Genomic DNA, 12,045 nt, shown 5'->3' with positions numbered 1-12,045 from the left:
TGTTCTCTCATGGAAGTGTAAGGCCATTTACTTACTCATTCCATCATGTTGAATATCAGACCACCAGACAGTAGTCCGTCTCTGTCCCATTTTTAGAAGAAAATAAGAAAATAGAGGTGGAAAGCAAAGAGAAGTTTTAGAAGATGACTGGGGTCACACCAGGTCATCTCTTGTGATGATCCCAAATCACTTCTGGAAGCAAATGATCTTCTTTTCCTTCCGTAGTGCTTGGAAATCATGTAGGAAATTTTTGTTGCAGTTATTTTGGAGGGGTGGCAAAGAGAATTTGTTGGTTGATTGGTTTGTAAGGAAGAAAGAAGTGAGGCTATTTCTCTAAAGCAAAGAGTTTGCTCTTGGAAAAAAAAGAATTTACTAAACTGTAACATTTACTATTTATCACAGAATAATATCTATAAATAGCTGCTAAGCAGAATGAGTTCAGTGATTTGTGAAATGTCTTTGAAAACTGTCTTTTGAATTTATAATCTAAATATATATAATTTTTAAATATAAAACTATAACCAAATTGTAGAAGTTACATATCATACTATCAATACCTTGGTAAAGGGAAGACATACGCATCTCAGAATTATTATACTGAGATACTGATGGGAGTATATCAAATCTCTAATGGATTTGGACAAAAATGTTAAACACTTCCTAATGCAATTGGGTTTTGTCCCCTTTCTCCCCCTTTCCCCACTTAATCCATAGGTATATTCATGTGTATGTATAATTTAATCACTTTCATGGCTTGAAGTATTTTGTTGTTGTTTTCTCTGCTGTGGAGTCTTTGTTATAGGTTATTTCTAAGGGCACACTCGTTTTTAAATATTTTTCCACTCAACTTAGGTTCCAAAAGCATTTGCTGCAAGTCTCTTGGATTATATAGGCTCCCAGGCCCAGTACCTCCACACATTCATGGCTATCACTCATTCTGCAAAAGTGGAGTCAGAGCAACATGGAGACCGCTTGCCAAGAGTGGAAATGGCTTTGGAGGCTCTGAGAAATGTTATAAAATATAATCCAGGTGTGTGACTATACCCTTGATGAATAAGATCCTACAATGGAAGAGCCCAAAAATTCCAGTTCTCAATTTTACCAGGGAAATGCAGGAAAACTTGTACTTGGTTATAATGTTATACTTTGTATAACATTAAGAGGAATTGACCCCATAATATTTTTACCTCTAAAAAGAGAGGTAAAAATGGAAAGAGAGGTCAGGTCACCATGCTTAGAATAATTCGTATCTTTAAGAGCATATGACTTTCAATGAGTTGAAAAGGCAGAGTAGCTTGCTAGTGTAAAATATCACATTGATGACATAAATTGGCATACTAAGTATCAATATAAGGGCTTAAATTAGATTTATTTATTAGGTGATCTCATTTTTGTGTCTTCTGGTCCCTAACACAATGCCATGTTTTTGAAAAACTGCCTGAAGTTTTTGGTGTATAAAAACTGAAATAGTAAAGTGAGAATTGTCACTTTTAAAACATCTTTAAGAAGGACATTTCCAAGAACATTATCACTCTTGCCTGACTTCAGGGAGATGGATGGGTGAAAATCTGAAAGCTTCTTCCAATTCTAACTTTGATAACAAGTATAGAATATAAAACCTAAAACAATATATATTCAGTTTAAGTTACATGAAGACCTCAAATCTTTTTTATTAACACTTAATATTATCTTTCATGTACTTCTTTGCTCTTTTCACTATCTATTACAGTAATACATTATTCAAATAAAATAACCAACAATAATTAAATATTTAAGAAAATAAGTCATTCCCATGGTATATATACATGGGGATGTTTTTAAAGGCAGTATTATAAAATCTGAAGAAAACTTCATTTCTTATTGTTTGGAGTTGACATATTAGATACAAAGGAATTGCAGTAAAGCTGGCTATTGATTTGGCACCTTCTTGTTTATAATGTAGTTCTCAAGTGGCAGGGTTCTAACTCAGTCTTAATTAAAAGCCAGATGATGTCACACTCTCCCCAAATGTAATTAGGCTGACTCTAATTACTGTAGCTCTACAGTCTTGAGGTAAAGAGTAAAAATACCACCTTACACTTAATTTTTGAGTTGTATTTGGATTGTGTGTTTGATAAATTTCTTGTTTTTAGCCTGTGGGTTAACTAGGGGTGGGGATGGAAAAGACGACAAAACAAACCTAAGATAGTCTAATATCATTTAACTTCTTAAGATTTACTGCTCCTTGTGATACTTCACTCACCTTGTGTCACAAATGTTAAGAAAAGTTTACCAGAGACTTATAATTGACAGTAAACAAAATGTATATCAGTTTCCTAAAGGTGGATAATTTAGAACATCTCTTGGAAATAAAAATTAAACATTTTATTTTTACTTCCTAGGCTCTGAAAGTGAATGCATTGGGCACTTTAAGTTAATATTTTCTCTTCTTCGAGTCCATGGAGCTGGTCAAGTCCAGCAGTTGGCTTTAGAGGTAAAAGAATTTTGTACTAAAGCATGTTGTCTTTCCTACAACTTACTATACATGGTTTGATCCTTGATTAATCATCATCTAAAGTTGAATGGAAGTTTGCATATGGTTTTTTTCATTTTTCCTATTAAGCCAAGTGAATATGTTTTTAAAATTTGAATTAATATGCTCATTTTGAAGAGCAAGTATTGTACAGTGTTCAAGGTACTTTCCCTCTGTGGTCATCGTCTGTCATGCATTAGAACTTGGGATGCATTTGTACAGTGTCATGTGGCGTGAGTTAAAGAATGGGCTTTACTTGGGAAGCTTGGAAGCCACAGATCAACAAGAAAAGGAGGCAGGATTTCCCAGATCTCTCAGTGTCCCCACAGAGAGACATGTTGAGACCAGGGCACTGTGCTGGCTGCACACTGTGGGTTTGTGTTCCCTCCCCCTAAGTTGCTCTCCCTTCTTATGGTCTGGTACAAAAGCAATCTTTCCAGTGAGGGTGACAGACAGACACCTGGTATGTTACGCTGTTTACAGGAGCTGTCTAGGAAAGGCAGCTGCCCAGAACCTGTGGGCCTTGACGGTCCAAGAGTGGTTGGAGGCCCCTCCTTCAGGAGAATGAAATCATTGGTCCCACAGGAAGCTGTTTGGGTGGAGCCTTTTCCTCTGGGAGAAGCAGGAAGACCCTGGTCACAGGGGGCTCCTTGTCCAGGCAACCCAGAGTGAGCTCCCAGGGTCTTTTTTCAGATGATCCTGCCTATTATAACACACGATTTATTATGAAGAACACCAAATTCAACACTGTGGTAACAGTTTAATGAGTACTTTATGAATGATTAAGTGTTCTTAGATTGCAGTTTGGTTTAAAAAAGATGTTTAATAAAATAATAAATGTTAAATTGTTCAAAAACCTTAACAAGCATGTTCTTTAAATTGAAAAGCATGCTTCTCCACTTAATTCCTTCAAGTACCTTGTAACTCTTTAAATAAGCATTATTAAATCTAGGATATTTTGCTTTGAGATGCTGACCACATAGTTCAAGTTAAGTGACATTGATCTTTAGATCAATGTATATAATAAGTTAGACTTAAAAAGTCATCCTCCTTGAAAGAAAAACATGCATATTTCTGTATAATGGAAAGATAGACCTAATCTGTTGTGCTGGGCACTGAAGACATTTACTTTCTCCCTCTAAAAGAAAAAGTCCCAGTAGTAAAGATGATTATCTTCCTAATCACTTGCCACCCCAAATCTACAATTGGAAAGCACTACAGTGTACACCATAGTTCTAGAGCATGAACTGGTGTAGAATTGAAGCCTTCTTATAAGCCTCAAGATTGTGAATGGGTGCTAAAATATTTGTTTAGATGATTATATTTAATTCTTACCTCTAAATTAATAGAAGGCTAATGTATATAATATATGCATTAGCATTAACATTTTTTATTCTCAAAAGAACAGGCCAATCTTTTAAAATTAAACCCTTGCCTAAAAATTAAATATATTGTCCTCCAAACATTTTTCTCACTTTGGTAAAGCCTTTAAGTTTATTTAGGTCTGACTAATTTGACTTAATTTGTTTAGGTCCAAAATTATTTCCAGAACTCTTAACATCCTATTTATTAATTTTCAGGTTGTGAATATAGTGACGTCTAACCAAGACTGTGTCAACAATATTGCTGAATCAATGGTTTTGTCCAATTTATTGGCTCTTCTACATTCTTTGCCATCAAGTACGTATATTCACTGGAATTTTTGAAACAACAGTACAGTCAACCCATTGAGGGGAGCAGTTACACAGATGATACAAAACCTCTGACACAGTGTTATCTGTGTTTTGTTTTGGAATATTTTAAGTGGTATTCTTTTTTTTTTTTTTTTTTTTGTGGTACGTGGGCCTCTCACCGTTGTGGCCTCTCCCGTTGCGGAGCACAGGCTCCGGATACGCAGGCTCAGCGGCCATGGGTCATGGGCCCAGCCACTCTGCGGCATGTGGGATCCTCCCGGACTGGGGCATGAACCTGTGTCCCCTGCATCAGCAGGCGGAGTCTCAACCACTGCACCACCAGGGAAGCCCTAAGTGGTCTTCTTTATATTAGATGTGTCTTTCTAATTATGTTTTTACATAAGTTAATTATTTTGCATTTCTCATATCAAAAGTTGAAAGAGGTAAGAGAGATCGAAAAGCAAAAGGAAAATAATCTAGGATTTTCAATTTGTTGAGTATAAGCTACACGTGAGTAATTGAGAATTGACTAATATTCCATGGTTTATTAAAAAAAAAACACACACACACAGTTGATCTTGGATGATAGGAAAAAATGCTTAAGATAAAAATCACCTTGTGTTAGCTTAAAGTTCAATCCTGCATTATTTGTCCTTTACTGATTTGATGCTGATAGCGACTGTTACCACCAAATGGTATCAGTTTTTTAAAATACACCAACCTGATTTCTTGAATACAGCCTGAAATAATATAGACTCCTTACAAACTGTACAGTCTTCTAGCATAAGTGCTAGGATCAACCTTGAGATTGCTTTTCAAAGGCAATTGGCGATACTAAGTCCAACTTTGCCACTTAACTGTCAGCAGACATTGCTCAGTTGGCTTTGCTAGCCCCTTGGAAGTCATGTTAATCTTGACTTCACACCTGTTCACCTCCTTGAGAGCAGCAACCTGTCGCATTCGTTTTATGCCCCAGTGCCTTGCACGTGTTAGGGTCAGTGAGTTGAGTGGAGTTCAGTTTCCATTGAATATTTTTGTTTTCTTTAATAAACCACGTTTGAAATAGCTCTTTAAAATGACAACTTTTAAAAGTCATTCACAGATTATTTTTATCATCCCTACAACCTTAGTTGGTTTTTCTTTTTTTTTAGTTTTTAACAGCTTTACGAGGCTTCAAACAATGCAAAATTAAACTGATTGATGAAGTGAAGAATGTTACAGAAGTCATAACTTGAAAGTTATTTTATATTCATATCGGATTTATATAGTCCAGTCATTATTTTAATCTTACCGGTAAAATAGCTGACATCTAGATATCTCAGCCTACTCTGCTATCATTTATATTTTAGACTAAATTATCTTTAACTGTTTGCTAAGGGACATTAAAAACATAAAATGTTAACTTCCTCTAACCCCTACAAAGACTTGTTTTCCTTTGAAACTATGGTTAGAACAGTGGTAGGTTTTCAATGAAGTACTGTTGCTTCTCTTAAAAATCTGCTTTTGAGTGTTTTTTCTCCTGCCTGTTAACTTAGCTCAGTCTGGCTACCATCCTTTGTTGTTTTAGTCTCAGCCTAATACTTGGCAGCCTTCACCCTCTTTGCCAACTCTTTACTCCTTTGGTCACCTGTCTGTTGTTGCCATTTTGACTTTAGAAAAGTCCAGTAGCTGAGTCTACTTCAATGACAAGGGTGAGAAGCGCACAGACTATGTGCAGAAGGATGCTATTGTGTCTTAGATTGGAACAGTGTCTTGCAACTGCTACTTCCTACTCATTTCTCTAAGATACTAGCACCACATAAAAATTGTAGATCCCTGAATAGAGTGTTCTCAGGGTGTCAGGAGGTGAGAAGATTTTGTTTGCACAGTGAACAGTGAGGTAGCAAGACAGTATGGCATAGTGGTTATGAGTGTGGATTTTGGAAGTCAGACTTCTATAAACTTCTATATACCTCAGTGGTATAGTGAGCTATATCTCTCACTAGCTATGAATCCATGGGTTGGTCAAACTGGGTCTCAGCTTCCTCACTCATGGAGGCCACAATTCCTGTCTTGCTGGTCATTGTGAAGATGTAAGTATAATACCCTGTGTAGAACACCTAGTTCAGTGCCTGGCACTGGTGCCCAGTAAATGTAAGCTAATGTGATGGTACATTCTTTGAAATGTCTTTTACTTTGTAGGTCGTCAGCTTGTTCTGGAAACTCTTTATGCTTTGACATCAAGTACAAAAATAATCAAAGAAGCAATGGCAAAAGGTAATGTATGGAGTGCTTTCTCATCCAGTCATGCTCAGTAATGGTGAGGCTTATTTTGAGCTGCTTTGTATAGTCTGATAAACTAGAAGAATGCTTTGGAAGGCTTACAGTTTAAAAAAAAAAACAAACTGCATTGAGTTGAAACAAGGTTGAAAATGAATTCTACTATGATTCTATGATTAGAAAAGTCATTTTTTTTTATTTAGAGTATAAACACTAATTCTTTCTTTCCTTCACAGGAGCTTTGATTTATTTACTAGACATGTTCTGCAATTCAACACATCCACAGGTTCGAGCCCAGACAGCTGAACTTTTTGCTAAAATGACAGCAGATAAACTAATAGGTCCAAAGGTGAGCACAAAATGGGTTCTTAGAAAGAAATTACTAAAGCTCTGTAACTTTGATAACGGATTTCATGAGCGTTACCAAAGTCTGAGATGGTGAGGAAATAACTTAATGTGAAAGTTGGAAGATCGACATACCTGAAATTATTCCTATATATTACTAGTTAGAGAAAAATTATAGTCGGCGAAGCCTGCACTAGAATTGAGAAGTCTTAAGAGAGTATTTGAATTATGGTGATAAAACTGTTCATCTCCCTTGAAGAAAGAACAAAAGTGTATTTAAGTTATGACGGATGATACGTTAGGTTAGACTTTCACACTTCGAGGATTGGCCTGTGGAGGTAGCTTGTGAAGGAGATACACCCCACACCTGTATTAGTTAAAGCCATATAGCACGTGAGTGTAACGGCACCTTTGCTTCCCCTCTCTGCAGGGAGATCTCCCATTAAGAATCTGGAGCTAACAAGATGATCTCTGGAACCATGGTCCAATTTGCAGAGCAGGAACCTGTTAGAACAGCACTTCTAAATAGAATTGCATTCAGACACAGGTGTAATCAAAGTCCCCTTCTTCTGTTATTAAATCAGTTTCACATGAAGTAATGCTCACTGAAGCTAGCCCAGATATGAAATGAAGGCTCCTGAGCCTCCACTTCCAGAGTGTTAGGTTTTACTTTACATCAGTAAAACACATTAGATTCAGTTGTTTTTTTTTCCTTGTCTGGTCTCCTGAGAATCTGTCACAGGACCTGGAACAGTTTTACTTTGGGAATATGGTTAATAATCTGTCATCAACAGGGTTGATGGGATAAGGGCGATTGCATTTGGATACCTATAGCAAGGGTCCATAAAATCGTGAACACTGATTTTTTTAAAAAAATTTTTGGCCACACCATGCGCGGCATTTGGGATCTTAGTTCCCCGACCAGGGATCTAACCCGTGCCCTCTGCATTGGAAGGCAGAATCTTAACCACTGGACTGCCAGGGAAGTCCATGAATATTGATATTTAATATTGAGTTTTCTTAAAGCTAGAGTTGGGTAGCACATAATTATAATGTCTAATATTACATGTTTTAAATAATGTTTTAGATATTTAAAATAAATATGTACTAGAATTGATTTTTGAGCGCTTCAGTAATTTTTTGACCTTTGAAATACATGAGGGACAGATTTTACCAAGGTGAATATATTTACACTTAAATTTTCTGTATAGGAAAAATACAAGTGTCAGCTCCTTAATTGAATGATTTGCAGCAAGAGATTCTAGAACTGGGGTCAGTAAACTTATTTTCCTTTTTGGTAACAACTTTATTGAGATATAATTGACATGCCATACAAGTCACACATATGAAGTATACAGTTCATTGGTTTGGGCAACAACAATCAATTTTAGAAACATTTTCATCAACCCAGGAAAAAAACCCATTCCCTTTAGCAGTCACTTCCCATTCACCTTCCCCTTAGCACCTGGCAACCACTAACCTACTTTCTGTCTCTAAAGATTTGCCTATTCTGAGCATTTCACGTAAATGGAATCATATGTGTCTTCTGTGTCTGGCTTCTGTCACTTAGCATAATGTTTTCAAGATTCCTCCATGTTGTAGCATGTGTCAGTACTTCCTTCCTTTTTATTGCCAAATAATATTCCATTGTATACATATACCACATTTTGTTTTTCCATTTATCATTTGAAAATGGACATGTGGATTATTGCTTTTTGGCTATTCTGAGTGAGGCTACTGTGAACACATGTATACAAGTTTTTGTGTGGATATGTATTTTATTTCCCTGAGAGTAGAATTTCTGGATCATATGGTAACACTATTTTAAACTTTTCAAGGAATTATCAGACTGTTTTCCACAGTGGCTGCACCATTTTACATTCCCACCAGTGATGTGTGAGGATTCTGATTTCTCCACCTCTTCTCTGACACTTGCTATACTGGGTGGGCCAAAAGGTTCATTCAGTTTTTTCCGTAAGATGGCTCTAGTAGCACTTAGCTGTCTTTAACTTCATTCAAAACAATTTTGTTAGATTGAATGTGACAGCTGTCATATCAACGTGCATTTAAAAAAAGACTTAATCAATATTGGTTAATTTTTGTGTAGCCATTTTAATATTGAACATTTTTGGCATATTATGCTTTATTATTTCAAGAAAGGTAAAAATGCAACTGAAACGCACAAAAAGATTTTTGCAGTGTATGGAGAAGGTGCTGTGACTGCTGGAATGTGTCAAAAATGGTTTCAGAAGTTTTGTGCTGGAGATTTCTCGCTGAACGATGCTCCACGGTCAGGTAGACCAGTTGAAGTTGATAGCGATCAAATCGAAACAATAATTGAGAACAATCAATGTTATACCACGCAGGAGATAGCCAACATACTCAAAATATCCAAATCAAGCACTGAAAATCATTTACACCAGCTTGGTTATGTGAATTGCTTTGATGCTTGGATTCCAAATTAAGTTAAGCAAGAAAAGCCTTCTTGGGGCTTCCCTGGTGGCGCAGTGGTTGAGAGTCTGCCTGCCAATGCAGGGGACGTGGGCTCGTGCCCCGGTCCGGGAAGATCCCACATGCCGCGGAGCGGCTGGGCCAGTGGGCCATGGCTGCTGGGCCTGCGCGTCCGGAGCCCGTGCTCCACAGCGGGAGAGGCCACAGCAGTGAGAGGCCCGTGTACCGCAAGGAAAGAAAAAAAAAAAGCCCTCTTTACCATATTTTCTCATGCAATTCTCTATTGAAACGTAATGAAAACGTTTCGTTTTTAAAACAAGTTGTGACGGGCAACAAAAAGTGGATACTGTACAACAGTGTGGAATGGAAGAGATTGTGGGGCAAGCAAAATGAACCACCAGCAACCACACCAAAGGCCGGTCTTCATCCAAAGAAGGTGATGTTGTGTGTATGGTGGAATTGGAAGGGAGTTCTCTATTATGAGCTCCTTCCAGAAAACCAAACAATTAATTCCAACAAGTACTGCTCCCAGTTAGACCAACTGAAAGCAGTACTCCATGAAAAGCGTCCAGAATTAGTCAACAGAAAACACATAATCTTCCATCAGGATAACGTAAGACCACATGTGTCTTTGACAACCCGGCAAAAACTGTTACAGCTTGGCTGGGAAGTTCTGATTTATCTGCCATATGCACCAGACATTACACCTTAGGGTTTCCATTTATTTCAGTCTTTACAAAGTTCTCTTAATGGAAAAAATTTCATTTCCCTGGAAGACTGAAAAAGGTACCTGGAACAGTTATTTGCTCAAAAAGATAAGTTTTGGGAAGATGGAATTATGAAGTTGCCTGAAAAATGGCAGAAGGTAGTTGAATAAAAGGGTGAATATGTTGTTCGATAAAGTTCTTGGTGAAAATGAAAAATGTGTCTTTTATTTTTACTTAAAAAACCGAAGGCACTTTTTGGCCCACCCAATATATCTTTGTTGAGTATAGTCATCCTAGTGGGTATGAAGTGTTATCTCAGGGTTTTGGTTTGCATTTTCCTGGTACCTAATGATGTTAAATGTCTTTTCATGTGCTTAAGTGGCCATTTGTACCTCTCTTTTAGAGAAATGTCTGTTCACATCCTTTGCTCATTTTTAAATTGGGTTGTCTTTTTACTATTGAGTTGTAATTGTCCTTTATATATTTTGGATACCAGTCCCTTATCAGATATATGATTTCAAATATTTTCTCCCATTTTGTGGATGTCTTTCCACTTTACTGATGGTGTCTTTTTTTAATTTTGCTGAAGTCCGTACTATCTTTGTTGTTGTTGTAGCTTGTGCTTTTAATGTCATATATAAGAAGCCATTATCTAATCCAAGTTTACAAAGATCTATGCCTGTATTTTTTCCCAAGAGTTTTATAGTTTTAACTCTTGTATTTATGTCTTAGATCCATTTGACCCAGAAAAGTGACACACATCCTGTTTTGTGGATGCTCTCTATCATGTAACTGACACTGTTTCCTTTAGTTCATTGGCTGCTAGGAGTTCAGGGCTAAATTTGTAATATATTGCTTGCAATTTTACAGAGCTTTTGATGTTTCCTTTGTGTACTGACTTCCTATTAGTCTCATTCATTCAAGTAAGAATCTGAATGAGTATACTCAGAGTATACACTGAATGAGATATTCATTCAAGTATGTGCTTGTGACAGGGGCTGAAAATACAGCGACAGCAAGACAGACTTGGCCAGGGAAGTTTTCTATGAGATGAGATTTGAACACAGACTTGAATGACACAAAGGAGGGAAAACTATGTGAGGACCTGAGGGAAAAACTTATCTTTCCAACCTTCATTTTCCCTTTGTCCTTATGCCTCAGACTAATTTTCAGTTTGTGTGTATGTGTGTGTTGGATATATTTTTTTAAGCTGTTTTTTAAATCCTTTCTGGAAAAAGGCACAGTATAATGTAAAACATAATATAGCAAAATAAATGCACTAAAAAATACTTGTACGACACAAAGGTAGCATGAGAAAAATTTGTGAGGGTGTGGGGTGTGGGAGGGGTGGAGGGACAGGGCAGCTAAGGGCCTTCTGGGAAGAGGGAACAGCATGTGCAGGGCAGGATCTGGCAGAGTGGTGTGCTCTGGGAACTTCACACACCACTGGTGCTGAATTTCTTAATGTTTCTTAAATTTGAGGAGGAGAGAGGAAATGAACCTGGATAGGTAAGTAGTAGCAGGTCGTAGTGAGTCTTGTTACCTTTGCATAAACCAAGGTTTATCTGTTCTCTCAATCCAGAATTTTTGGATGATAGTTGTGGCCCATATCAGCCATAACACAAATTACAGCAACATTCTATCTTAGAGAAATGTAAAGCAGACCAAATATTGAGATGTTTCCAATAGGTCTTTTTTCTTTCTCAAACCTCCTCATCTAGGTTCGAATTACATTGATGAAATTTCTCCCGAGCGTTTTTATGGATGCCATGAGAGACAACCCTGAAGCTGCCGTCCATATTTTTGAAGGAACTCATGAAAATCCTGAGTTAATTTGGAATGACAGCTCCAGAGATAAAGTGTCCATGACAGTTAGAGAAATGGTGCTCGAGTAAGTGAAGAGACACGCAGTAACTTAGGGCCTTCAGATGGGGTCACCGGGCAGGCAGGCATGCCTCACGTTGTCTGTCACCTCTCTAAGGCTTACTCTACGTGCATGAAAGTGTGTCTTGTGACTGAAGTTTGATGTCCTTTCCCCCTTTTTTTTCCCAAGGCACTTTAAAAATCAGCAAGACAACCCTGATGTAAACTGGAAGGT

General features: G+C 37.4%; 1 protein-coding gene across 5 annotated transcripts in view; it reads left to right on the top strand.

Annotated features, from left to right (window-relative positions):
- The window catches only part of DNAJC13 (DnaJ heat shock protein family (Hsp40) member C13), a 121,479-nt gene that overhangs the window by 95,644 nt on the left and 13,790 nt on the right, over positions 1-12,045 (top strand). For all 5 annotated transcript variants that reach the window (XR_010943518.1, XM_067737807.1, XM_067737806.1 and 2 more), the window contains 7 exons: positions 853-1,030; positions 2,382-2,473; positions 4,093-4,192; positions 6,367-6,441; positions 6,681-6,793; positions 11,669-11,838; positions 12,001-12,043. Coding sequence is in view for 4 of the 5 variants with exons in the window: in XM_067737807.1 (XP_067593908.1) it covers positions 853-1,030; positions 2,382-2,473; positions 4,093-4,192; positions 6,367-6,441; positions 6,681-6,793; positions 11,669-11,838; positions 12,001-12,043 (771 nt within the window). In the remaining variant the exon portion in view is untranslated. The remainder of the gene's footprint in view (positions 1-852; positions 1,031-2,381; positions 2,474-4,092; positions 4,193-6,366; positions 6,442-6,680; positions 6,794-11,668; positions 11,839-12,000; positions 12,044-12,045) is intronic.

Source organism: Pseudorca crassidens, chromosome 5 (assembly GCF_039906515.1).
Source record: "Pseudorca crassidens isolate mPseCra1 chromosome 5, mPseCra1.hap1, whole genome shotgun sequence".
NCBI lineage: Eukaryota > Metazoa > Chordata > Mammalia > Artiodactyla > Delphinidae > Pseudorca > Pseudorca crassidens.
Note: the sequence above shows the minus strand (reverse complement) of the source record. Positions and strands in the feature narration are given on the sequence as shown.